Source organism: Brassica napus, chromosome A6 (assembly GCF_020379485.1).
Source record: "Brassica napus cultivar Da-Ae chromosome A6, Da-Ae, whole genome shotgun sequence".
Classification (NCBI taxonomy): domain Eukaryota; kingdom Viridiplantae; phylum Streptophyta; class Magnoliopsida; order Brassicales; family Brassicaceae; genus Brassica; species Brassica napus.
Window position 1 is genome coordinate 23,673,600 of NC_063439.1, and position 25,552 is coordinate 23,699,151.

Genomic DNA, 25,552 nt, shown 5'->3' on the forward strand with positions numbered 1-25,552 from the left:
TGCCATTTATTTCAAAATTTTCCATGTTTCAATGGATTTTATGTTCACAAATGTCAAAATTTTCAATTGATTCATTTGTGTATTTGATTAATATGTTAACAAAAAAAGCATTAAGACTAAAAAATTTAAAAATCATCGTTTTAGCAGAAAATAAAATAAAATAAACAAAAAATGGTAGAAAATTATAATGTTTAAAAGAAGAAAAAATCATTTTTAAACTTATAATGTTCAGTGTACTACAACGATAAAGAAAAGAATATAACTCCTTAGCCGGAGGCCGGTGATAACACTTACCTCAAGCGAGTTACCGTAGAGTTCTCGTTTTTACAGACCCACATAAGTTGTTCGACAAAATAACCAAACATAAACTTTGTTTGGTCACAGAACTGAGTTCCAGAATAACAAAGCATCAGTCTTTTTATATGGCTACCCATGCAGCTATTAGGCCTCACAGGATCAAGTCTGCGTCGGAGCTAATTGATCGGTACTAGACTCATTATATCATCCGTTGATCCATCCGTCTATGGCCAAACTATCAATCTATGTGCTGCTTTGTTACTCTTACAAGCTTTTTTGGTTTAGCCAAAAGATGTCGAAGAATTCAACGAGGAACTGTTGTTGAAGTCTTTGCCTAATCCAAAAGTGTTAGCGCATTTCCTTTTCAAGAGTCGAGCTTCTTTCCTGTCAAACGCCAATGGCCACCATCGGTCCATCACCATCTCTTCCGCAAAGTTATTTTTCAGTTGGTAAATACTCTATCAGTTTCTCTTTAGTTGTCATTTTAGGTTTATGTACACATATCAAGAAAATATTTAATTTTGCATATTTTCAAAATAAATCATCATTACTTATACACCTAACTATATTTCAACCAATAGAAAAATAAAATGGAGAATATTGTTAATAAATTTTGCATTGAAAACATAATACGACACTCAAAACGAAACAAAATTTTAACTCTAAAAAGACAACTAATATGAAACGGATGAAGTAACATTTTAAACTATTGTTTAGTTGAGGTTGGAAAGTAGTACGGTGAAGAAAATTTCATTTTCTTTAGTGGAAGTAACATGTTTCCTGTTTTTTTGTGGACATGTTTTGTTTTTGTTTTTCTTACCTTGAATTATGGAAGAAACTAAACTGTGTCAAAAAAATTGTTTCAAAATTTTCTATTTTTAATACATTATTTAATGGTAAACTATAAATTAAAAAAAAAACATAATTTTGTTTATTGAAAATAGTAAACTTCAAAAAGCATAATTGCATTTATTAAAATTTTGTTGATTAAAAGTTACAGGAATTTTTTTTTCAAAGTTATGGGAAATAAATCTTTTTGGATCAAATTTATGGAAAATAGTTTTCTTGTCAAAGTTATAGGAAATAGTTTTTGTGGTCAAAGTTATGGGAAAAAGTTAATTACAAAAAATAATGCATTGATAATCAAAATTTTAAAACATATTTTTTAAACAAAGGAAAAATCGTTAGTGCCTTTCACAACCCCTGATTCTAGCATGCCTTACAACGTGATCTTGCTCACAAGCCGTGTTTGTTCTCTGTATTTCAAAGAATTGCTTTGTCTCTTCCATATACGTGTAGATGAAAGTGAAAAATCCCTGAAAATTTAAGGTGGTTTGTCCGATCCTTACAGGACAGCTTTGAGACCATTTGAGGCTAAATTATCGTAACAAGTTCACCTTTGATTCTGATTTTTATCTTTCTTCAGCAGGAAAGAAGAAAGCAGGTGCGCTTAAGCAGTTGTTATCAAGAATCTCAGCCTAGATCAGAGGGAGACCAGAAGCTGGTTCATTGGTCTTGTCTTCTATATTTATCTCCCCAATTGTATTAGTTGTAGGAATTGCTGCAGCATGGCATTTTTTTTCCGTAGACAAGTAGAACTAGATATGTACTTTGAAGAGTCGCATAGAATGACATCATCTAGAGATTCTGTACCCTGCAAGACTAGGATTAATTGTTCAGACTTGCAAGTTATAGTTAGTCAATGGCTTTTAAGGTGTTGTTTTGGGTCTTCTTCCTAGCAATGGGTATTAGAACCAATCGTACACTCCCTCCATTTTGTAAAAAAAAAAATCCTCATTTTAGAAGAAAATAAATTGTGTTAAAAAAATTGTTTCAAAATTTTATATTTTAATGCATTATTTAATGGTAAACTATAAACTTAAAAAACATAATTGTATTTATTAAAATTATGTTGGTTAAAAGTTGTGGGAAATAGTTTTTTTTGTCAAAGTTATGGAAAATAGTTTTTTGTCAAAGTTATAGGAAATATTTTTTTTGGGTCAAAGTTATGGAAAATAGTTAATTACAAAAAATAATGCATTGGTAATCAAAATTTTAAAACATAATTTTTGAAACAAAGGAAAAATGGGATGTTGTATGGTCAAGTATATTTGTGTTTGTTATAAAATTCATAAAAAATACCATTAATTTCTCCATAAAAAAAACTTTGACTAATGAGCTCTCCCCCCCCTTACATTTAAAAGCTGTCTTCGTATTTTCATCTTCATTCAGTAGTTTGCTTTATAAATACACATCTCATCCAATCTCTGTAATCAGTATTTGAGAGCTCAGTGATCTGATCAATTCGATTAAAGTAATGTCGACAAAGCAAAATGGAGAAAGTGGTAGCACTAGCATGATTGTGATGGAAGAAGAGAAAAAGGCCAAAGTTGAGTCGGCGTCAACTCATGTAACTCTGAGATTCAAGGGTCAGGTAAGAGTTGGTGGTAACTGAATCTTTACATCATCTTCTTTAAACAATGACTATATAATTATATCTATGGAGATAGGACGAGGAGGAAATAAGAGTTTTTAGGATGAGAAGGAACGTCGAGATGCGTAAAGTTATGAAACGGTACGGTGAGACGAGAGGAGTGAAGTGGACAACGTTTGTTTTCATATTGAAGGATGGCACGAGGATTCGAGAGTCTCATACACCTGATGAGGTATGTATAAAGATTTTTATAATAGAATAAAGTCGTCCATGAAAATGATTTTTGTTTCACTTGTTTCTGTTAGCTGGAGCTCAAGGATGGAGCTAAAATCGACGCAATGCTGCATCATGAGGGAGGCGGTTACGGTCCATCTTCTATAATATTTTGAGTTGTTGAGTCTATGTTGGTGATGTATCAGTCACATATATTTCAATATGAATAAACAGCTTGTTATGCATGTAATAAAGGAATAAGTTCGGTTGCTTATGTAACACGATTTGAATCGAATCAAAAGCTGGAAACTTTGAGGAAACGAAAGTAACAAAAGAAAGATGTTTTTCTGTATACCGAAAACAATTAAAGAATCTAATTGTTATCATCAATAATGCAACATCCTATATCAAACACCATTGTACTATTCTTGCATCGGCTTCTCACACCAAATACAGAGATCCAAGAATATGCCGGCAGAAACAGGTAAGATTTGTTAGTTCTTGTCTGTGTCAATGTCAAACCAGATCATATATAATTTCTTTTTTTCCATATGTGCATAAATAGAAGTGATTCTTGATGTGTTTTGGTTGAGCAGAAAGTGATGTAGTTGAGGTTAACCGTGGGTTGCTTAAGGAGCTTGAAGATATGGGATTCTCAATGGCCAGAGCAGCTTGGGCTCTGCATCATTCTGGTGTGTATAAAACCACTTCAAAAATATCCTAGATTCATGTCATGGATCACTTATATTTTGATTCTCTTCATCTCCAGGCAACTCTAGCCTCGAAGAAGCTGTGAACTGGATCGTAGACCATGAGAACGATTCACAGTTTGACAAAGCGCCTGTGGTATGTCTTCATCTTCATTTCTTTTTCACTCCTTCCATAGAATCTTTGATCGAGGGGGTGGTCTTTTGCAGGTGGAGTTCAACATTGAGATTGAGTCTCCAAGTCCGCATGATGATACATCTCAGGCTAGAGCAAATGAACTAAAGTTAGTCACATATGCGTGTTTTTCGTAAGTTTCATCCTCCACATGGGAACATGACTTGTTTTATGTATTCCTCAGGGAACGAGCTCGTAAGCTAAGAGAAGAAGAAGAAACTAAACGTGAAAGAGAAAGAGAAAAGGTACAAAGGAATTGGTGGCAGTACATAGCGTGTACACGAAGAATACTAATAGTTAATACCTTTCTTGCAGGAAAGGATACGAGCTGGAAAAGAGATGATGGAGGCAAAGAGAATCGCTGAAGAAAACGAAAGGAAACGGTATGTGAGACAGAGAGAGCGTGTGTTTGTTTCTCACATTCTCTTCCTTTGGATTAAATGTAACAGTGTTTAGTACTTTAAATAAAACAGGAACATAGCTTTGAGGAAAGCTGAGAAAGATGAAGAGAAAAAAGCAAGGGAGAAAGTTATGCTAAAAGTGAATGCAGACAAGGTGAATCTTTCATCTTTTTTTTTTTACACTGTAAATGGAAAGCTGATGATCTCTATTATGTGTTTAGGCTGAGAGAAAGAGCAGGCATGGATTGCCAACAGAAGCTGAATCTACTTCAACGTCAACTCTAGTTGCTCCACTTGACACTAAGGTACATATAGTTTCATCCTCCATTGTTTGTTAGTCACTTAGTTGTTACCTCTAAACTCTATGAAGAATGTGATAATGTTTCCTCCAACACTAATAACTACCAGAGGATACTAATGCCGTCCCCAAGCCCAGTCTCGAAAGCAGAGGAGATGAGAGAATGCTTAAGATCACTAAGAAGAAACCACAAAGTAAGAACAACGTTTTATCTATTTTTTTAAGAAGATAAATTTGGAAACAAGATTCAGACAGTGAAGTGGAATCTTGTTGTTGTTACAGGAAGAAGATCCAAGAACGATGAGGAGGGCATTTGAAACGCTTCTGATGATTGTGAGGAACGCAGCGAAGAATCCAGATGAAGAGAAATACAGGAGGATCCGTGTCACGAACCGGTTGTTTCAGGAGAGAGTTGGGAGGTTCAAAGAAGGTATGGAGTTCATGGAGCTTTGTGGATTCACGAGAGAGGAAGGCTCAGAGTTTTTGTCTCTGTCGAACCACGAGGGAGACTTGTCGCGGCTTAGAGACGCTGCGTTTCAGTTGCAGTCTGCGGTTACTAATCCTTTCTTTGGTCTTCTCTCCAAAGAAGCAGCTAAAGAGTGAAGACATGTGAACAATGAACTTTGTCTGCCTGAATTGTTTATGTACCGTTAACAGATTAATAACTGAACTATCGTCCTCTTCCCGCTCTAAAATGTTTTATTAACAGATAATACTGTAAGCTAAACAAAGCGACGTTAGAAAATGGTTATACGGAGTTGCAATATTCTAAAAATCTTAGACAGCGTCTAATCATCGTCTTCCTAAGCGGCAAATCAAAGATTAATTGAAACATCTAGCAATTTTATTGCGCGAATGGTAAATTTATATAAAAAAAATTATTAAAGAAATATGGTATGGAAAAATAAAATTTATATTCTTGATCGAATTAATATTTTTGGCTCTTAAAATTTTTTAACTTTTTTTGTTAATTACATAATTTGTCTACTTATGACCTGATCTCATTTTTAAAAATATTTTAAGTCAAAAAATCATTTATCGCATAAGAACCTAATGTATAGACCGAAAAATCTCAGGCCGACTATTTGGTTACAATGAAACTAGAAGTTATAACTTTTTAAATGTTTCTCTATTAATATATAGGGGATTGCGTAGTTGCAATATGAAACAATTAATAAGAGAATGTTTTCCGGTTTGTTACATACCAAATTGATGGTATGGTAATCTTAACCAACCATAAATGCAGGCCTCTTAGTAAAAGTTTGTACGAAAGGCTAAAGCCCAATAATAATAATACCATATCCTTGACCTATCCGACCCGACCCACCCGGCCCATTCCATCCGGCTACATTTGATGATACTGACGGATACTATCTTTGAGCTGCCGCTTAACTGTGGAATCGAAATCGGAATTGGAAAATATCGTTTTCGTTCGAGGCGACGGCGTCACCTCTCTCTGTGATTATCGTTTTCGTTCGAGGCCGTTCTCTCTGAGAGGTACGTAACTTGGAGACTGTTAGTAAACCTGGAGCTCTGCTCTTTCTCCCTCTTACGCACTGTGATTTTTTTTTTCTTTTAGGTTTTGACATATTCGAGATGTATTCTGATCGAGTGGTGGCTGAGACTGTAAGCAAGAATACGGTGAAGAACCGTCTCAATGGCGGCTCCGGCGACGGGAGACAAGTCACCAGGAAGAGGTTCTTCTCTCTCTCTCTCAACACTTCGTTTTTTTTTTCTCTCTATCGTAATTTAAACTTGCTTTTCCCCAAGGAAGGATCCTTCGAGTAACTTAGTGTTTAGGTTTTACTTAATTAGTCAAAGCTGATTCTCTCGTAGCTCTATGAACTCCTTATGATTCGTATAGGAAGAGTAGCTGATTCTCTGCTTTGTTCAATTCACGCAGTTAGTTTCTACATGGATAGTTAGTTTCATGAAGGAGATGTTTAGCTCTCTATTCACACTTTGTTTTGGATACGTTTTGATGTACAACTGTTATATCTTTTTTTTCTCATTGTGTAATCTAAATCGTATAACTGCACAATCATTCATTGTGTTCTTTACCTTTTCACTAGCATAAGATTGGGAAAAGAAAGTCTGATGAACGTATTAACCTGATTGTTTTCAGAGGACGGGAGGATGACGATAAGTGGGAGCATGATCTTTTCGATGACGACACCAAGCCTCGAGTTTCAAGTATATATCTTTTTAGCTTTGTGGCTTTTCCTTCCTTGTTTTAGTTTACAAAGTATCTCTCTCTTTTGGTTGTTGACTTTGTGCTATTTGACTGACCAAGAACGCAAGGTTGACCCTAGAGATCTCCGCTTGAAGCTCCAGAAGAAACATCATGGTTTGCAGAGTCGACTAGGAGGAGCTCGTTTGGGCGAGCGGGATCTGCGTGAGAAGCTATCTGGGACAAAGAATCCACAACCAAGGAGCACTGACCTACAAAAATCTACTAGGGAAGCTACTAGACCAGCTGTAAAGAACGGTTCAGGTGAAACCAAGTCTGAGACCAGAGCAGCTTTAAACAAAGCTGTCAAGAAGAAACCACAGCAGGCAAGATGATTCCTCATTTTCTGCAAACCATAGTTCTCTTATCAGTTCTGTATGCCATATAGCATTCATCTATTAAATCTCTTCGTAATTGGGTTGTTGTATAATAGAATTGGGTCCTAGCAGTTATGGTCTTACGATTTTATGAACTATGAGGAGTATAAGTTATGGCAGTTGTTGACTAAACTTGTTTACTTGTTTGTTTATCTTTTTTTGCTCAGGCTGGTACGTCGGTTGATAGCTTCTTGGAATCATTGGGTCTCGAGAAGTATTCAACCTCGTTTCAAGTGGAAGAAGTATGTGAATGTATTTACTGTTAGATTAATTCCTGCCTGTTCTCTTCTTACTGTTTTATGTCTTTTCCAGGTTGATATGGATGCTCTGATGCATATGACAGATGATGACCTCAAAGCTCTGCTCATACCAATGGTAAAAGTCCATAATAAGCTGCCACATGACTTATTTTCACCATGCATACCACACCCATCATCATGCTTATTTTTAAAGATCTCTGTTTGACGTTTGTTTGCAGGGACCCAGGAAGAAGATACTTCTTGCTTTGGGATCTAAACGTTGATAGATTTGCTTCTTGCTTCAAGCTCTGAAAGATCCTGAACCTCTCTTTTTCATTGTCCCGTTTTGGTTTCTCATATGTAATCTCAAGAGACGAAAGTAGGTAGACTTTTGAGATTAAAAGAGTTGTAACTCAGAAATGAACTCTTAACTACTGAAAAAGGAATGCTGGAATGAGAAAAATGCGTTTTGCGCTTTGGATCTTGTTTCTTTTGATGAACCCTGTAGAAACGAAGGGTTAGAAACAAACTTGTTCTCGTTGGTAAATAAATCATGTTGGAGAAGTGACTGAAGCTTGATACAGAGTTGAAGGCTAGTTGTACTTATGCGTTTGTTTAGTTTCAGTAACTAAATTGAACACCAAGCCGTCTTAGCTCAGTGGTAGAGCGCGTGACTTTTAATCCCGTGGCCGTGGGTTCGATCCCCACAGACGGCGCATGCTTCTCTTTTTTTTTCAAAAGCTCCATCAATTAATTGTCTCTTGTCCCATGTTTCATTTCCTTCAGTTTTAATCATGATCTGCCTTTGCAGTTTGTTTATTAAACTCAACATGGATTTTGATATGACTGTCGGCCAAACACAGGTTTTAGAAGACAACCAACATTCTTATACTTAAAAAAACAAAAATGATGCAACACTTCATGCAACTGCAATCCTTTCTCTTCTCAATCATTAATGCACCATTGTCAACAACATTTAAAAAAAAACACTTGTTAAATGACAAACTCAACAATCTAACATCAGCTTTACGTTTTTCCCAGAATCTGGCTTTGGAGCTTTTGGTTGTCTTCTAGCAATCTATCATACTCGAGAAGCAGCTCTGCAGACTGTTTCTGGAGAGCCGTGACATGAGTTTCAGCGGTTTCCAGCTTCTTCGCTTTCTCTTTAGACTCGGTCTCTGCTTTCTTAAGTCTCTCTGAAACAGATGACAGTTTTTCTTGCAGCTGCTTGATTTCCTTGGATGCCTTGTCCTCTTTCTCCTTAAATTCGTTTCTCTCTTTCTGAAGCTGTTCAAGTTCTTCTTTAGATGACCCGACGTTGCCTCTTAGGTTGATTAGCTTTCTGAGGTAGTGGTGCATCCTGTCAATTATGAAGCCGAGGAAAAGTACGACTCCTGCAAAGATCATTAACGTTTTGCTGAGCTTCATTATGTGCATTTTGCAAAGCTCTATCACGTTTCAGAACAAAAGAGTTCTTTAAACTCAAAAAAAAAGAAGATTTCAAACAAACAAAATAAGTATTGATAAGAAAGTGCATCAACTCTAATTACCAAGGCAGCTTCTCAAATAATGATGAACGTAAGCAATAGTATGGAGCATCAGATACAATTAGAAAGCTCTTCAGACGTGTGGTATGATAACACAGTAACATTGCTTTCTATACCACCGACCATCCACTCATTTGAGATACAAACTCTTACACACCACATCAACTCTACTTAGAAGTGTCACCCGCAACCAAAAAAAAAGCCAAACATTTTTAATTCCCCCACTCACTCTATCTAAGCCTTCTAGTGTTTGTTATTCAAATCACTAGTCTAGCTACAAAGCCTAGATCATGAACTCCTAGCTGAACTAAACCATGGTCCAAGGAGATCAGCTAGAAGTCCAGCCAAGATTTCACCTTTTGTTCAGTGACCGTAGCTAAAATAGCTAAACTAAAATCTAGAAGCTAAAAAACTCAACTGGTGACGGACAAACCAAGGCAACAACCATCAGAAACATTCATTCTGCTTCAACACTAGCAAAGCCCTATGGTTCTGCTTCAATCACAGTTTCACATAAAAGCCAATCAAGAAAGAAGAGAGAAAGAAACTGACCCATTAGAGAAGCTTCAAGCAAGTGAGTTCTCCAAAGGACCTGATCCATAGGAGACATTGTCCCAAGCTTTGCACCTTTGTTCTGGATCTTGACAATGCTCATGAGATTAGACAAAAGGATAACAGACATGGTTCCAGCTATGGTTTTCACAGTGGCAGGACCTTTCCCCATCTTCATCTGGTCAAGGCTTTTAATCACAAGCTCCCTCAAAGGGCCAATCTTAATCAGCAGCAAGAATGCAATCGCACCTTCCACGAACAGAACCAGAAACAGTAGCTGAATCATGTCTGGTTGATTTCACTGACTCTCCCTAAAAAAAAAGGTATGTTCCTTTATACCAGAATTCAAGAAAGATGGGTCCAACAGTGAATCATAAAATGGAGAGGATGAAGTCAAGATTCAAGTAATCGAAGAAAGGCTTGGAAGAAGACACTGAAGAGCTAAGAAGGATCTGAGAGGGAGAGGACTTCAGTAGAAAGCATTAAAAAGTTGAAAAGCTGTTCACTAATCTAGAGAGAGAGAGAGAGAGAGAGAGAGAAGATCAATGGTGTGAATGATTAATGGTGTAATTATGTAAAAACTCAAGATACAAGAGTGAACTCTACTCTTATGTCTAAACTACTCATGCCTTTTTCACTTGCTTTTACTTTTAGATAGATGACGAATTAGTCTTTAGCAAAGTAGTAAAGTTGCATCTGTTTTCTTTCATTTTTTTTTGTCTTGGAGGATAAAATGTAGCTTTAACAATATTCACACCGATTAAAAAAAAATGAAATGTATTCATATTTTTATTAATTACACATATTTAAGAACTAGTATTTGAAATAAAATTAGAAAATTCAGCTCAAAAAAATATCTATAATATTAATGTATTTTAATAATATTAACTTAAAATAAATATAAATTATATTAAATTAAATTTCTAAAATAATATTCTTTTGTATAACAAAAAAATGTGCAACAAACTAATTGCACAACGAACTTTTCGGTTCAACAAGTTCAGTTTGGTTAAAAATCTCCATAATTTGGTGCATATTTCTCTAGAACTATACATATGAGTTACAAAATTTAACATCATACTTTTCATCTTTTAACAATTTCCATCATTTTTTATATAATGATTCAATACAAATTCAACTTTTACTAATTACAATAGTTTTGCTTTGTAAAGTGCAACCCTCTGTTTTACTAATTAATATTTTTTGTATACAAATTAAATAAACCTAAAGAACAATAAAATAATAAAATTAGATATAAAAATATCAAAATCTAAGATCATATATTATTACAAGGATATTGTTGAAAAATGAAATTTGATGATGTGGAATGATTAGTAAAATAAGATATTGAATTTCATCAAACGAAGTCATTATAGTGTGTAAAGTTGAATATTTGTTGAATAACGAAGTGGAAGAAAAAGAAGATGATGGGGAAAAAGATGAAAAAATGTTGAATCTTAAAACCATTGTACATAGTTTTAGAAAGTGACATGTGGCATTAGTCATTTACAATAACCTCTTGAATCTATTCAACACCAAATAATTCACTTCACGAAATTTCATTATTCAACATACTTATTTTGGTCTTCGAATGGTTGATAAAAAAAAAATGTATTCTTCGAATGGATGACACAGTTCATAATATGCATATCAACATACAATGCATATCAAGTAAACATGCAGAACAAATGCATATCAACTAATTTATCAAATCATCATTGTTGACTGAATTAGCGTTGGGTATTCCGGATTTACGGTTTGGGTCGGGTCCAGTTATTCAGGTTGGAATGTTTAGGATTCGTTTAGGAACCAAACATTTTTAGAACTGATCGGTTCGAATAATTAATGTCCGCTTTATGTAAGTTTTTTTTATAAAACCCGAAACATAATCGAATTTAAAATGGTTCAGATTTACTTCGAGTTTGAAAATAAAAATGAAAACAAAAAAAAACGTGGAAATCTAAGTTAAAACCCTAACTCATATTTTTATTTTAAGATATTCAAGTAATTCAGATGTGTTGAACAGATTTTTATTTATAAATTATATATTATAACTTTTTAAAATTAAAATAAATAGTCTTTTATTATATTTAGGATATTCAGGTATCCGTTTCATTTCAGTTTGGTTTTATTTTTCAGATTTACAGAAATTGAATTCGTTCCGGTCTTTGTAAATTTTGGTCTAGTTTAAGTTTCGTTTTTTAGTTATGTTCCGGTTTGATTTTTGGGTTTCAATAAAATTACCAAGACTAGAATGAGTGTTAAAAAGGTTAAAATATTTTAAGATAATACTTAAAACAAGAATAAAATTTTAAGTTAGATAGAAAATAAAAAAAAAGGATGAATGCGTAACAATATATTTGTTAGAAAAAATATAAACTTTCATCGAATATCATTGACTTTACTTCAAATCTATTAAAAGTTTCATAATTCATTGAAATATTACAATTCAAAATAGTACTTTGTTGTAGAAAAGAAAATTCTTTAAACATATTTGTGTATAAAAATTGTGATATGTAAATTATATATCTTAATAATATTCACGGAAGTTTATGTTGAATACAATATACAAATAAATAATATAAATTTTAAGTCATTTTATAAACAAATTTGTCTAAAATGAATTATTACTGAAAATAAAATTGATTAAACTATTTGACTATAATTTTAAAAGAGTTTATCTTTAATTTGAAATAAATCAAATGGATTAAATACATTTATATAAAGAATTAATGCAGAAAAAAATTAAACAAACATGATTGGTCTCTCGTATGTTGCCTAGCACATTTCCCTCTTTATTTGCAGATTAATAAATTATTTCTTGTGGAAGCCCCTTGTTCCACTGGTTTGACCAATGATTCACTAATGCTTATACACTAGGAGATCTGAGTTTCAATTCCTGGAGAAAGCGGAATTATGCGAATTAAAAGAGAAAATACTTACAAGAGATCTACAACATGACGCAAAGAATACCGTCAAACGTGTATCCGATAGGGCGGCTTAAGTGAGTTAAAAAAAATTTAATTAATTCCTAAAATGAATCTGCATGCAAATCAGTTATTATTTTTTCTATTTGATTTTGTTATGCATTTAAAACAGTGAATGAAAAACAAATGCAGTCCAATTACCTCAAAATTAATGTTCTGCAATAAATCTGTATTTTAATATGTATGTTATTCAAATCTTTAGTGATTCAACTGTTGAATTTTTTATTCAATACCACCATTATAACGAGTATAATATTTCAAGATTCTATTTTTATCATATATTCAATTCCTTTTATTTCAATTCATTTTATTTCAAGTCAAAATCCATAGATTTAATTCCTTTTATTTCCAAAGAGAAAATCCACCAAGTCTATGATCCATTGAAGTTTAACCATAGGTATTCTTTTATAAATATGAGAGTCTTTTCTTTCTTTTCCCCATCAGAAAGAAGTCTAATCAATCTTTGCAGAGGTCCCGAGGAACTGCAACAGTGAGAATCCGAGTGGTGCCATATTTTGAGGTAAGGGATTTAGGTTTACTTTACTTTACTACATTATGAAATTTAAGTGTACCATGTTTGGAAATAAGATTAATCACGTGTCTCTAACCTAGTGCTCCGGATTGTTACGGGAGATGGGTGTTACAATTTATTCATATATCCGTACATGTTATGCAATCGATACATGAGGGAAATTACCCTGAAACCAGTTTGGTGCGTGCTTCATTTTGTTAGTTTTGTTTGACAGCATAAGTTTTATATGTAAACCACGCATGAAAAGCGCGTCGTACGTTTGAAAATATTCTGTTCATTAAAATACAAAGAAGATAAGTCGGCGTAGAAAGAGTCGTCGTCGTTTTACGCAATCACAAGAAAGACTAGTCAACGTCTTCGTGTTTACACGTCTCCTATACTATATATCTCACCAGCTCTATTTCTCAGGACTAATCTCTCTTTTGTTTCAGACCCATTGCCATTGAAGCATTTCTCCATTTCTAGCTTCAAGGAACCAACAACATGGCAGCAGTAAGTCCTTTTTTTGGTCATATTTCTGTGTTTTAATTTTTGTAAATGGATACTAAATATCATCAAACATGTTTTTCCTTTTGAAAAATATACTATCCAACATATCTAGGTTATTATAGAGTTTTTTTCCTAAATCTGCAAGGTATCACACATGTTTACACGATGAAGTTCTATAGAATCTACATGCATGAGTACAATATTGTTCTGCTTAATTATGATGAGATTTTGTTTGTGTATGAACATGATCAAGGTTCTTATTTGTTTTCCTGTTATTAATGTCTAATAGGATGATGATTAACATCCATGAAAATTAACTTATGCTTCTTCTCCAAAAGCAAATAATCAGATCTAAAACTAGGCACCGACTCTTTGTATATTTTATGGTCTTCATTTCAAAGCTGACTATTAAAAGAACAAATTAATGAATTAGTGAGTAGTCTATATATAACAATAATGTTCTCATTTCATATACGAGATTTCTAACCGTCTAAGAATAGTCATGACTCTTGCTTGCGAATTAAATACTAGCTAGCCTTCTAAGATCTTTCTTTCCTTGTGCCTACAGAATCGTCAAAGCTTACCTAAATTCGGAGAATGGACAGAAGATGTTCCATTCACAGTAGTGTTCGATAAAGCCAGCAGGTCGTCGAGGAAAAATACAAACAAGTCTAATCCTAATCCCAACGAGTATCCAGAAATGAATCCAACCGCTGCGCAAACTCGAAATCAGAGACATGACCAACCACCAAACCACAATGTAAGACCGAGACAAGAAAGATTCGGTAGAAGAGAAGAAACCGAATTCAGACCGTCTCCTGCTTACAGTGAAAGAAACAATCGAGTCAGAGCTCCTCCTCCAGCAGAAACATATGACCATCAATCATACGGTGGCGGAGGTACAAATCCATCGGAAACAAATAGACGCCAACCATATGATCATACACCGGTGAAACCTAGGCCCATAAGCAATCTTAGAGGTCGGGGCAGTGAAAGGGTACGTACTACTCTTTTATTGATTAGTCCAACATGTTTATCTCTCGAACTCTTACAACTCTGGACCGAAAATGAGCCACTCTCCCGACATGATATCATTTGTAACCATTTTTTTTATTACAAAATGTGTTACGATTCTTTAAAAAATTGTTCATATATATAGGTCGCAACTATTCCGCCGTTTCCTGGATCGGGTTCTGAGGATCAGAGTTATACACTCATCTTTGAAAAAGTGAAAGAAAACAAGAGACAAAGTGGGACTGTGAGTTCTTACAATGAAACTGATCATAGCACTCCGACTCCAGTCATCAACGACGACCAACATCATCAACCGCTACCTTCTAGTCCCAAGGTATACATGTGTGCTTGTTTATTTGTTTAAATTGTCATGATAAATTATCTGAATAAATATTAATAATTAGTTAGAAAGTACAGCCATGCATCAAAGTTATAGACAAGTGGCCTTGACACTCAGTAACAGGCTAATTTATCATTCTTTTTATTCCAAATAGCATAATTCAACATTCAAGACTACCCCGGTGTGTAGTGGTATTATTTATACCTTCGTTTTTTCCCTTCTTTTTGTCAACACGAAAAACATTTTAACTTTTTATATAAGACTTCTAGTGTGGTCGGAGAAAAGATGTAGTGCTTCACATTTTGATCTGGGTATTAGATATATTAAAACATATAAGTTTTCGGCAAAATCCACATCATCATACGTACACATAACACATTTTAACTAGCACATACATAACTTGACGTTTCATTGTAAATTATTGATGTGTAGGGTTGCTGCTTTCCTAGATGGTGCCGAAAGTGAAGCTACTGAAGATAATTCGTTACTTTGTTTTCATGTTTAATTTGTTTTCTGCTTCTGGTTATGGTTTGGCTCAATCGAGTATTCAATATTATAAATAAAAATATTATTTTGTGTTCAAAAAAAAAAAAAAAAATATTATTTTGATATGTTCTATGCCCTGTTCGAAAACGCGGTCTCGGCGGCCGGTTAATCGCCGGATTTGCGTGAAACGGTGGGGAGCCGTGGCGTTTAACGATACTCGGAAAAAAAAATCGGAAAACTAAATTAACTCGCATTTTTTCTAGATTTTAAGTCTGCAATCACATCTACGTTATAGATTTGATTTATTTTGATGAAACTCTACTAAAATAACAACAAAAATCATTGAAATCGAAAAAAAAAAATGAAAACGGCTGTAGGTGGAAAAAAAAATCGCAGAGGTAAAAGGTTGAAGACAGGGTTGTTTTGGTCATTTAAAGGTCATTAAACCTAATTTTTTTTTAAAACAGCAAAACGGGCTTCGAACCCTGGGCTATCAGTGGTAAACAAAGGCAAGTTTCCACTGGACTAAATAATAACAATAGTATTTATGCGCATATCTAATATATATCCTCAAAACCTATTTAAAAACCCTAAAACTACTCCCCGATTAATCCCCGTATAATTCCCGCTTAATTGATTCGGCGCTAGGCGCTACCCGACCGCACGCATAACGCCTAGCGAGTTTTCGAACAGAGGTTCTATGTATGTATGGGTGTTTTTTTTTTTTTTTTTGCTAAAAGTGTATGTATCGATGTTATGGGAAAAATGCTACGAACATAGTTAATCGTTCGTTATCTAACTCGGAAGCACCCCCAGTGATGGAACAATGGGGTTCTCACTAATAAAAATATTAGAAAGAAAAAAGTTGAAAAAGAAAGATATAGTTTCTGAATTAAGGACCTTTTAGAACTCTTATAAATACTCATTTTACAAATGTCCATTTTTTAATGGCTTGACTCTTTTATAAATAAATCAAATGTAATTGTACAATATAATAACACTAAAATACTAAAAAAATTACCCTAAAATACTAATGTAATTTTGTTAAAACCATTATTGAGTTTTTTAACGGTTGGAAGTGCTCTAATAAAACTAACTCGGAATCGAACGTAGAGGATGGAGAAGAAATCACGAACAGAAATCCACGTCTTGTATGTGCTGAATAAAAATATTTGTAGTAGCCAATTATAATTGAGAAATTCTCTCAGATATCTTAGATATCATATTTTTAGTTTCTTTTCACAAAAATAGATTTTAAAGAAAAAAATGACTAAAATATGTTTTATTAAAGGGTAAATATACATTTATATCCAAAAGTTGATTTTGAAATAATATTCATAGAGAAATTATATTTCTATGTATATAGATTCGTTTATAATTTCTCTCCTCGATAAAAAAATTATTATGAATCTAAACTAACTAATCTAAATTTAGGGTTTAGAGTTTAGAGTTAAGAACATGATTAATGGAGGTTTTTAGATTCTTAACATTTTTCTTTGTTTAAAAATCGGTTCTTAAATTACGCTAAAAACCCCACTCTTAAGAAATCCCATTATGAAATTTTGGGGATACGGTTTCAAATTTTTTTAAAAAATAAAATTATCAAAATAAAAAAGTGCTATTTTGATCATTTTATTTTTTGAGTATTATTTTTATGACAAAAACTTTAAAAAAATTATTTTAGAGAATTGTCCATTATAATAATTGTGTTAAAAAAAAGTCAATAATTATCCGAGCCCAATGGGCTATTTTACATTCCCTCCTTCGGGGAAGCAGCATGGTAATTACGATGAAAACACCACGAAGTGCGGATGTGAAAGGGCAATTTCTAACCAAGTAAAAAGAAAGCCCTGCCGTTTCGTCCAGAAGACCACAAGCTTCGTTAGCGACACGTGTAACGATCTTAGTTGATACAACGACCGCGTTTATGAACTCAAATTTAATCATTTGCCGTTTCTCTCCTTCCTCCTCCTTCGTCTCTCTCTCTCTCTCTCTGCAAAAAGGATCGTGCAAACATTTCAAAAACCCTAGATACCCAAAAGAGATTCGGTTCCTAATCCTCTCCGGCGATTCTCCTCGATTGAAATTGGGATCACGGTGAGCATCTCAAACCTCGAATCGACTCGATCGAAGAGGTCCTTCACTTACTTTCAATCCCACCTTTCTGCTAATCATTTATCGTCGATTACGGATGATAAATTCTCATTTTTTACAATCGAGATCGTCTGTTGCTGACATTTTCAGGTACAAAGGTTTTGTAAAACTCTTGTGTTGAGAGATGAGCTCACAAGAGTCGAGAGCAAGCCGAGGAATTCGACGGAGGAAAGCTGTGATTGATCTGAATGAGGTGCCCAGAGATCACGAAGGTACGACCTCCGCTTCTGTGAGAGAAGCTCCTACGGTGGTGCCTAGTGGTGCGTCTGTACCTTCTCAGCCTGTTCCTACCATGATTGATGTCGATGCTATTGAAGATGATGTTATTGAATCATCCGCAAGTGCTTTTGCTGAAGTATGATCCTTAAAGTTTCTCACTTTTTTGCAGTGATGTGATGGTTTATTGATTTTAGTTGCGTTTTGATGATAGGCTAAGAGCAAGTCAGCAGGTGCACGTCGGAGGCCGTTGATGGTTGATGTAGAGTCAGGTGAGTTTCATCTATTGATCTTTAGGAGATAGGCTGGTTAGAGTTTTTATACTCTTTGTGTTTGTTTTTTTGACTTGGATGGGGTAAGTGCAGGTGGTACGACTAGATTGCCTGCCAACGTAAGCAACAAACGGAGAAGGATTCCTCCTAATCAACCTGTCATCGACTGTGAGCATGTCCCTGTAGATGTGGTAGGATACACTGATAAATTTCTGAAACCATGTATTATGATGATGCTATATGGTCTGAGGTTTTTACCTCTTTGTTTTTTTTCCCTTGTGCAGAGAGAGTCTAGCCCTAAGCCTCCTCCACCACCACCAGAGGAGCCAAAGTTTTCTTGTCCGATCTGTATGTGCCCGTTCACCGAGGAGACGTCAACCAAATGCGGTCACATCTTCTGCAAGGGATGTATAAAGACGGCAATATCTCGACAAGCCAAGTGCCCTACTTGTAGGAAAAGGGTGACTGTTAAAGAGCTGATTCGAGTATTCCTTCCAACCACCAGATGAATTGTACATCAAACAGTCACCAGTCACCTTGTAAGGCTTGCCAAATGATAGTTTTTTTTTTTGCATATACGATTGTGCAATTAACGAGATTTGCTTTAGTTAACAGGACAATGGTTTTGTCACAGGTCTAACAGCTCAACCTAAATTCGCTTTGGAACATTGGAGGGACTTCAGTGACTTGGCATTTTAGTTTGAATGTTTCACTTTATTGGAAGAGAAATGTTCATTGTTTAAGAAGGCCCCCTTTCATTTAATGGATATCATTGGTAATATCGGATTTGTTTGTTTCCTAGTTGTTGTTTTATGTAATTTAGGTCTCTGCAAACTGCTCAGACGATGCCTTACTCTCTCTGATAGATGAAAAATATATATATGGAAGAAACAAAATTTGATATTGAATCTCAACTTTGTTGTTGCTTCCTGATCTTGTGTGTATGCCAATTCTCTCATCTCACATTACTGATAATTCCGTTATCTGAGAAAATATTGGGAACTAGACGGGGAATATATTAGTGTTCCATGCACTAGAAGTAGAGTGCTATGATAATTTACATAAGCTAATAGACAAGGGTCTGAACTGATGTTATATGGCTAGTATGCATGATCTTCTTCGCAATGTCATGGATCCACAGTTATTATTATTTTTTAACATCAAATGAAACCACATCCCAAGAGTGTTTGGTTAGTGTGTCATTTGAAGGAAGTTGCCTAGTCTTTGCTTTTCTCTTTTGCTTTGGAGTATATTTAGAACAATAGTTTCTTTTCTCCCGTTGTCATGATCGTGAAGGTCGTGCCGTCAGACCAAACAGAGAACTAGAGAAGTTTCTCACGTGTTTTATCTTCCGACATAGTTTGTACCTCACGTTCTAAATTGAAAGAAACAAAAGGATAAAGCTTATATAACATTCATTCATTCATTAGTACTAGTTAGAACAACACATAATCCCCAATAGATGGTCGAATTATAAACTTTTTCTTACACTAATACCCTCCTGACAAATCATTGTTTATTTTTTCTTTTGCCTCCTAATATTATAATACCTGAGAGAAACAACTATCAGGCCAACAAGAGACGTGTATAGTCTCCGTTGCAAAAATCGGTTATCATTAGATCATCCTGTTACCCCCTCCACAAAAGCCCAATCCGGTTTAGTAAGAGTTGTTGCTGGCGACGTATTCATAGCCGCCTCTGCGATTAAAAGACCTTCCTCCTCCTCTTCTTCCCCTATTGTAATAGTTCCCATGTCCATAACGTCCTCCTCCACCCCTTCCTCCCTCATTCCTTATTCCATATCCGTTTCCGCCATCTCCTGTCACATCTCTGTTTCCGTATTCATTTCCACCACTTCCTTCCATATTCCTATTTCCATATCCCCTTCCCCTGCTACCTGTCACTCAAGCAAAAATACAAAACGTTCATCCTCATCTGCCTCATATAATCATTAATCAGAGATTTTCCTACTCACACTAACTCACCTCTTGCTGTAGATCGCTTCTCTTCCACGAAAGCTTTTTGTCCACCGATCATCAGAGGTGAAGCCTGTATCATGGAGATGTTGATACCAATTTAAATGTTAAGATACTCATTGCTCTATATTGTCAGATTGTGTACCTCTATTGCTTTCTGGGCGGCATCTGCGTCTTTGAACTCAACAAACCCGAAAGGATAACCAAAGCCCTACCAGTCATACAGTAAACTATCAGTCTTTAAGGGTAAAGAAAACCAGTGTTTCTTCATCCCTGGACAAAGGGACTCAGACTGCCGATTCTGAATTGTTAATTTACCTTTTGGCTTACAACTTGAACGCCACCATTGCCAATAGCTCCAAATTTCTTGAATTCAGTCTCAAGCATGTCAATGGTGGCATTTCCAGGAAGATGTTTCACATAGATAGATGTGCCCTCAGCTACTGCTAATAAAAACAAAAAAAGAAGGTTAAAATCATGAATAAATTAAGAGAAATCGAACGGCCATATACAATATTTTTTATTAAAAAAAACTCGAGAAACAGTTTTTCTATGAAACCACTACCGTCAAACCCCTGATTATGACCATATTCTGTATCGTCAACAGCCTCAAAAACTGCATCATATTTTTCGACTGGAGAAAGATCTGAAGACACTTGATGGCCTTGATCTTGGACTTTCTGCTCTGTAGAAACATCTGAAGTCACTTGATGTTCCTGGTCTTTAGGTGTCTGCTTTGGAGACAGTGACGAGCCAGCTAAGACTCCAGATTTATCCTTTGCAACCTTCAAGCATATGAAAGTCATTGAGAGTATCAACAGAAAACTCATATGATCAAGACTCTAATAAGATGAAACAAGGTCGAGTATTGATTCTCTCTAATTATACTTACCACGGAGGCATAAGATTTCTTCTTGGAAACATTTCCTTGTTCATTATCTGGGTCAGAAACTTTCATGGGGTCACCTGCAACTTCTTTGTAATTTTTCTCAGTATGCGGAACTTCTTCATTGACAGAGTCAGGTACCACAATACTCTCCTTAGCAACTGAAGCATTGTTGCTATTCAAGGGCTTAGACACTTCCTTACAAACAGAATCCACCGAAGCAAATGCAGCTTGCTCAGAACCCTGAGTGCCTCCGGTAGGAGCTGAATTAAGAAAATGATCGGAATACAATGTGCGTTAGAGAAGATTAAAAAAAGTGATGGAGAATGGACACATGTTTAACCTACCAGCAACAGGACAGGGTGTTAGAGAGCCATCCCCATCAAGGGCCTCGGGTCCATTGTCAAATCTGAGGATGTCATTCAGAACAAAGTACCCATTTTCTTGGGGAGCAAGAAAAAAGGTCTGTGTGAATTTCCTTTTAAGCGCATCTTTTAGAGTGAACCAGCCAGTGACCAAAACGACAAAACCCCCGTTGTGAGACTCTTGGGTATGATAACTGGTTATCTTAGCGGATACGAAATTTCCAAAAGACAGTGTGTCAAGCTCCTCACGTATACCCTGTGCTCAACAATAAAAGAGACAACTTTTAGCAAGTTTTACTTAAAAATTGACCAATTTGACTCCTCAACCTGAATGCCTTGTTGTTATTTACTACAATTAAATAGTAATAATTCCTGTAGATCATAGACTCATTTCAACCCACATACACACACACAAGCTAAATTATTTACAACAACTTACATCCAAGGTGTAAAAGTCACGCATGACACCGTCCTGTCCCACACGACCAACCTTACTGATCTCATGATAGAAGCGGTGCAGATGCTGAGGATGCTTATGCAGAATCTCGTAGTACTGCATCACAAATGCTCTCCCAACCTACATTCACCAACAAACAAAACAAAAAACACACAAGTCTAATAACGCCACAAACAAACAAAAATCACATGAGAGGAGAAGGAAACTCCCATGAATGAGAGACATACAACGGGTGGGTCAACAACAGGAGCAACAGCAGCAGGATCCATGGTAATAGCTATAACCTTCAGATTCATAAAATTAGCTGTTAGAAATCTCTTTAAATCACAAAAACAACCGAAAGATCCTTTAAAAGTTACTCTTTTTCAACATCACAATCAATCTCCCTAGACCTAACTCATGAACTACACTACACACACATATATAACCTCGAGAAACACACAATTAGCAACAACCCAACTAAATCAACTTCACATTTCGCATTTGAGACACTGTAGATGACATTAGGCGAAGTAAATCGTCAGTCATACAAAAACGAAAGAGGAAAGAGTGGGAAGACGAAGAGACAACCTGAAATTAGAGAGAGTGAGAGCGAAGTTTGGAGCTCCGATTTGGTCCCCAAGGCCTCCTGAGAGCAAATGTGCGGGTCCTATCTAGGGTTTGATCTCGAGGGGGGCCAAGTGTACTTAGTGAAAGCGAAAAGGTGAACGGGGGAGAGAAGTGGGCTTTTAGTGTGTTTATATAGGCAGAGGGATTTACGTTGACGGCTTTTTGGTTCCTTCGACTTCTACATCTCACGTGCCAACAGGGTCCGTTCCGCTTCCCTTCCAATTAATTCTTCTACAATATTTTATTTTTTCTCTCCACTATACTCGTATTAAAGAAGATTTTAATTGGTAGAGTAGATGATTGGTTTCGGTTACACTAATGACAAAAAGCAAATTGTTTATTGTATATCCAAAGTAAACCAACAACAATATTCTCTTGAGTATACACATGTCCTTCATTTTTCTATCCAACCGAATTACTCCCAACGTTTCAATAAGATAAATTTTGTTGTTTCATAATGTATGATATTTACACAAATCTATATAACTTTAACTTTATTAAAAATTGTGTAACTAATTAATTTTTTATTATTTTTATTTATAACTAAATAAACTAGTTTCAAATTGTAATTTAATGATATTTTTGATAAAAAAATAGTTTTTTGTTTTAATATGTGTGCATTAGAGTAAAACATCAAGTAATATGGAACAGATGGAGTTTTACTTGTTATAATATGACCGGTTTTGAAATTTTTAGAAGATTTGGTTCAGTTACACAAATGACAAAGAAAATCATCTATTGTGTACTATATTCAAAAGAACCAACATTCTCTTGGAGTATACACATGTACTTCATTTTTCTATCCAGTGAACAATTACTTTTTTAATATCTTTAACTAATACTATATGCTTTTGCTACTTGTAACTGCATGACCGCTTCTTAGATTTATAGGATCACAAACAGTTGAGTAAAAATTTATAACTTAATTGTAATTTAGGATCAAGACAAATTTTTTATTGGGCTCTGCAGAGTACCTACCAGAAGAACATGTGTATGATTTGGTGAACCATCCCCTATTTGTCGGAGTACTAGCAAGCACCATGACACTATTCTTTAGATAGGAAATGCTATGCATGTTAGGCCCATTCCTGGGCCGGGTCTAGACCTCATATCGTATGGGCTGGGTATGGGCCTAGTCTTAATTAGTTTTAATAAACAAAAGTAAGGGCGATTTGATAGATTATGAGATTAAGATTTGACAGATAACAGAAAAAAGGTTGAAACTTTAAAAGTTGGTGGGGGATATTAATAAGCTTCTCATCTTCCTTACCCTTCGCGGAGATCGGAGGAGATAATGGCTGCTAATTTCTGGGAATCGTCTCAATAGTAACATTCTGTTGCCTTTTCACTCCCCATGATAACTATTACTGGTAGTCTCGTATTCAACTTTAATTTTGATTTTGTGTGTGTTTTGGGTTTGTACGAGCAGCAAACAGCTTCTGGACCAAGAAGAAGTGGATGTAGTTCAACCTCTCGACAAAGAACGTGGAATTTCAATCGAGGATTTCAAGCTCATCAAGTTCCATATGTCTAATCGTACGTAGCTCCTAAAGTTTGATACTTTAGATTAGGATCTATCAAAGAAAGTGTTTTTTTTGTTTGCTGTTGAGTTGTTGATGCCCTCTTTGTGTTTCAGATATAATGAAATTGGCTCAGCACATTAAAGTGAGGCAAAGGTTGGTTCTTTTGTATTTTTTGGGAATCCAATTTGCTATTCAGACATTCGACTTTGTTGTTTTTATTACATCACTTTCTGTGTGACCTGTAATATTATGTGAACCCTTTCCTTTTGTTGTCTACTTAATGCAGGGTTGTGGCTACCGCAATTACGTATATGAGACGGGTTTATACCAGGTATGCTATGTGTATTTCTCTACGATCTTACTCCAAAGTGCATTTTGTATTTGTGAGGAATGAAATGAGTTTAAAAGAAATGTATACCAAAAAAGTCTTCGGCTTTAGCCTCTAATATTTTCCTTTTGATGTTATACTTGTCTCAGGAAGAGCATGGTGGAGTTTGAGCCCCGTCTTGTTGCTATTGCATGCTTGTACCTGGCTTCTAAAGCTGAAGAGAGCATAGTCCAGGCCAGGAATCTTGTTTTCTACAGCAAAAGATTGTGTAATGTCTTCAAACTGTGTTTTGGTTTTTTACCCTGCTGTAAAACTATGTTGAGATGCCCTTCAATATGCTTATATGTATCAACAATGGCTCTTTATGTCATTGCAGATCCGGATGAGTACAAGTATGAACTAAAGGATATATTAGGAATGGAAATGAGGGTTTTAGAAGCACTCGACTATTATCTGGTTGTGTTTCACCCTTACCGGTCTTTATCTGAGTATGTGCTTACCTCTCTTTACGGACTGTCACAAGCATACAATATGAATATGTTTTGTCTTATTTTCTGTTGTTGCTAACGGAGAAGCGATGATTACAAGTGTAAGTGATAATACATATAAAAACTGACAGTCTTCCCATTCTGTTTTTCTCAGGTTTTTGCAAGATGCTGCATTGAACGATGTCAATATGAACCAGTTTACATGGTAAAGTCATCCTGTATTGAGAAGTTTTCCTTAGAATTCATTTCCTAGTTACAACAACACTACAATCTAAGATCTCTGACCTTTGTACATCGTCTAAAAACAGATAATTAATTTTTTTCATGTTTTCAGGGGAATTGTCAACGATACTTATAAGATGGACCTGATTCTTGTACACCCTCCCTATCGCATAGCGCTAGCGTGCATATACATAGCAAGTGTCCAGAGAGAGAAAGACATCACTGCATGGCTTCAAGATCTTAACGATGACATGAACTTGGTCAGTTCATACTTCTAAAAGACTTTACAAACATGTTCTGACTTTTGCATTTATTCAAGTTATTAATGTCCAGCTAAGAGCTCGTTACCGTTGACTTTGGAACCTTTACTGGATTAGTGTTAAACATGTGGGCAATTGGTTTCAGGTGAAGAACATTGCCATGGAGATTCTGGACTTCTACGAGAACTACAGAACCATCACGGATGAAAAAGTGAGTTCTGCGTTCAGCAAACTGGCTTTGAAGCCGTGACAGCTGGGGAATAGCCTCCATCTCTTCAATTTATCTGATGCTCTCTTTATACAGGAAAAAAAAGATTAAAGACTTCCTCAGTTGCCCATGTTAGTTTTGTGGCGGACCTGTAACCTTGTTGAATCTTACCAAACATAATTCTTAAAGTGATAACTTCATCTACTGAAACGTTTTCTGGTCAAAAAATTCTTATACGGGGATAGGAGAAACAGTTCTTCCCACATTATT

At 35.4% G+C, this 25,552-nt stretch overlaps 8 protein-coding genes and 1 non-coding gene across 13 annotated transcripts; 7 read left to right on the top strand and 2 right to left on the bottom strand.

Moving 5' to 3' along the window:
* The first annotated feature begins 2,493 nt into the window (after window positions 1–2,493).
* LOC106352266 (putative small ubiquitin-related modifier 6) lies at window positions 2,494–3,120 on the top strand. The gene is made up of 3 exons (XM_013791927.3): window positions 2,494–2,731; window positions 2,808–2,963; window positions 3,037–3,120. The coding sequence occupies exons 1-3, from the start codon at window positions 2,615–2,617 to the stop codon at window positions 3,118–3,120; spliced, it is 357 nt and encodes a 118-aa protein (XP_013647381.2). The 5' UTR covers window positions 2,494–2,614.
* Window positions 3,121–3,265: 145 nt separating this feature from the next.
* On the top strand, window positions 3,266–5,276 carry LOC106352267 (UBX domain-containing protein 1-like). The gene is made up of 10 exons (XM_013791928.3): window positions 3,266–3,428; window positions 3,541–3,636; window positions 3,714–3,790; window positions 3,862–3,935; window positions 4,011–4,071; window positions 4,142–4,209; window positions 4,300–4,381; window positions 4,449–4,532; window positions 4,636–4,719; window positions 4,808–5,276. The coding sequence occupies exons 1-10, from the start codon at window positions 3,413–3,415 to the stop codon at window positions 5,126–5,128; spliced, it is 963 nt and encodes a 320-aa protein (XP_013647382.2). The 5' UTR covers window positions 3,266–3,412; the 3' UTR covers window positions 5,129–5,276.
* A 589-nt stretch (window positions 5,277–5,865) lies between these two features.
* LOC106352268 (ankyrin repeat and SAM domain-containing protein 6-like) lies at window positions 5,866–7,854 on the top strand. The gene is made up of 7 exons (XM_013791929.3): window positions 5,866–6,022; window positions 6,105–6,222; window positions 6,651–6,718; window positions 6,819–7,081; window positions 7,300–7,374; window positions 7,445–7,507; window positions 7,611–7,854. The coding sequence occupies exons 2-7, from the start codon at window positions 6,122–6,124 to the stop codon at window positions 7,653–7,655; spliced, it is 615 nt and encodes a 204-aa protein (XP_013647383.2). The 5' UTR covers window positions 5,866–6,022; window positions 6,105–6,121; the 3' UTR covers window positions 7,656–7,854.
* Window positions 7,855–8,015: 161 nt separating this feature from the next.
* Window positions 8,016–8,087, top strand: TRNAK-UUU. The gene has a single exon. It is a non-coding gene; the product is annotated as a tRNA-Lys (tRNA).
* A 202-nt stretch (window positions 8,088–8,289) lies between these two features.
* On the bottom strand, window positions 8,290–10,048 carry LOC106348906 (B-cell receptor-associated protein 31). The gene is made up of 2 exons (XM_013788738.3): window positions 9,471–10,048; window positions 8,290–8,765 (listed from the first exon to the last, which is right to left on the bottom strand). The coding sequence occupies exons 1-2, from the start codon at window positions 9,754–9,756 to the stop codon at window positions 8,398–8,400; spliced, it is 654 nt and encodes a 217-aa protein (XP_013644192.2). The 5' UTR covers window positions 9,757–10,048; the 3' UTR covers window positions 8,290–8,397.
* Window positions 10,049–13,359: 3,311 nt separating this feature from the next.
* Window positions 13,360–15,452, top strand: LOC106348907 (RPM1-interacting protein 4). The gene is made up of 4 exons (XM_013788739.3): window positions 13,360–13,481; window positions 14,047–14,475; window positions 14,638–14,826; window positions 15,265–15,452. Exons 1-4 carry the CDS (start codon window positions 13,473–13,475, stop codon window positions 15,295–15,297), a joined length of 660 nt encoding a protein of 219 aa, XP_013644193.2. The 5' UTR covers window positions 13,360–13,472; the 3' UTR covers window positions 15,298–15,452.
* A 1,714-nt stretch (window positions 15,453–17,166) lies between these two features.
* Window positions 17,167–18,868, top strand: LOC106348908 (probable E3 ubiquitin-protein ligase DTX3). Of its 3 annotated transcripts, none has more exons than XM_013788742.3 (6): window positions 17,167–17,415; window positions 17,563–17,827; window positions 17,903–17,960; window positions 18,054–18,151; window positions 18,245–18,499; window positions 18,595–18,868. In XM_013788742.3, exons 2-5 carry the CDS (start codon window positions 17,597–17,599, stop codon window positions 18,467–18,469), a joined length of 612 nt encoding a protein of 203 aa, XP_013644196.1. In that variant the 5' UTR covers window positions 17,167–17,415; window positions 17,563–17,596; the 3' UTR covers window positions 18,470–18,499; window positions 18,595–18,868. The 3 variants fall into 3 exon arrangements, with proteins under 3 accessions (XP_013644196.1, XP_013644195.1, XP_022543531.1); XM_013788741.3 differs by having other exon boundaries at window positions 17,253–17,453; XM_022687810.2 differs by having other exon boundaries at window positions 17,277–17,415; window positions 17,539–17,827.
* Window positions 18,869–19,358: 490 nt separating this feature from the next.
* Window positions 19,359–22,430, bottom strand: LOC106348909 (nuclear transport factor 2). Of its 2 annotated transcripts, none has more exons than XM_013788744.3 (10): window positions 22,215–22,430; window positions 21,872–21,928; window positions 21,627–21,764; window positions 21,170–21,443; window positions 20,829–21,085; window positions 20,502–20,721; window positions 20,255–20,379; window positions 20,082–20,147; window positions 19,946–20,009; window positions 19,359–19,857 (listed from the first exon to the last, which is right to left on the bottom strand). In XM_013788744.3, exons 2-10 carry the CDS (start codon window positions 21,911–21,913, stop codon window positions 19,619–19,621), a joined length of 1,425 nt encoding a protein of 474 aa, XP_013644198.2. In that variant the 5' UTR covers window positions 21,914–21,928; window positions 22,215–22,430; the 3' UTR covers window positions 19,359–19,618. The 2 variants fall into 2 exon arrangements, with proteins under 2 accessions (XP_013644198.2, XP_013644197.2); XM_013788743.3 differs by having other exon boundaries at window positions 20,255–20,382.
* Window positions 22,431–23,425: 995 nt separating this feature from the next.
* On the top strand, window positions 23,426–25,486 carry LOC106348913 (cyclin-C1-1). 2 transcript variants are annotated; one of them, XM_013788750.3, is made up of 9 exons: window positions 23,426–23,579; window positions 23,683–23,789; window positions 23,890–23,929; window positions 24,063–24,107; window positions 24,254–24,372; window positions 24,481–24,592; window positions 24,747–24,797; window positions 24,927–25,074; window positions 25,220–25,486. In XM_013788750.3, exons 1-9 carry the CDS (start codon window positions 23,548–23,550, stop codon window positions 25,322–25,324), a joined length of 759 nt encoding a protein of 252 aa, XP_013644204.2. In that variant the 5' UTR covers window positions 23,426–23,547; the 3' UTR covers window positions 25,325–25,486. The 2 variants fall into 2 exon arrangements, with proteins under 2 accessions (XP_013644204.2, XP_013644205.2); XM_013788751.3 differs by having other exon boundaries at window positions 23,459–23,589.
* Window positions 25,487–25,552: the final 66 nt, after the last annotated feature.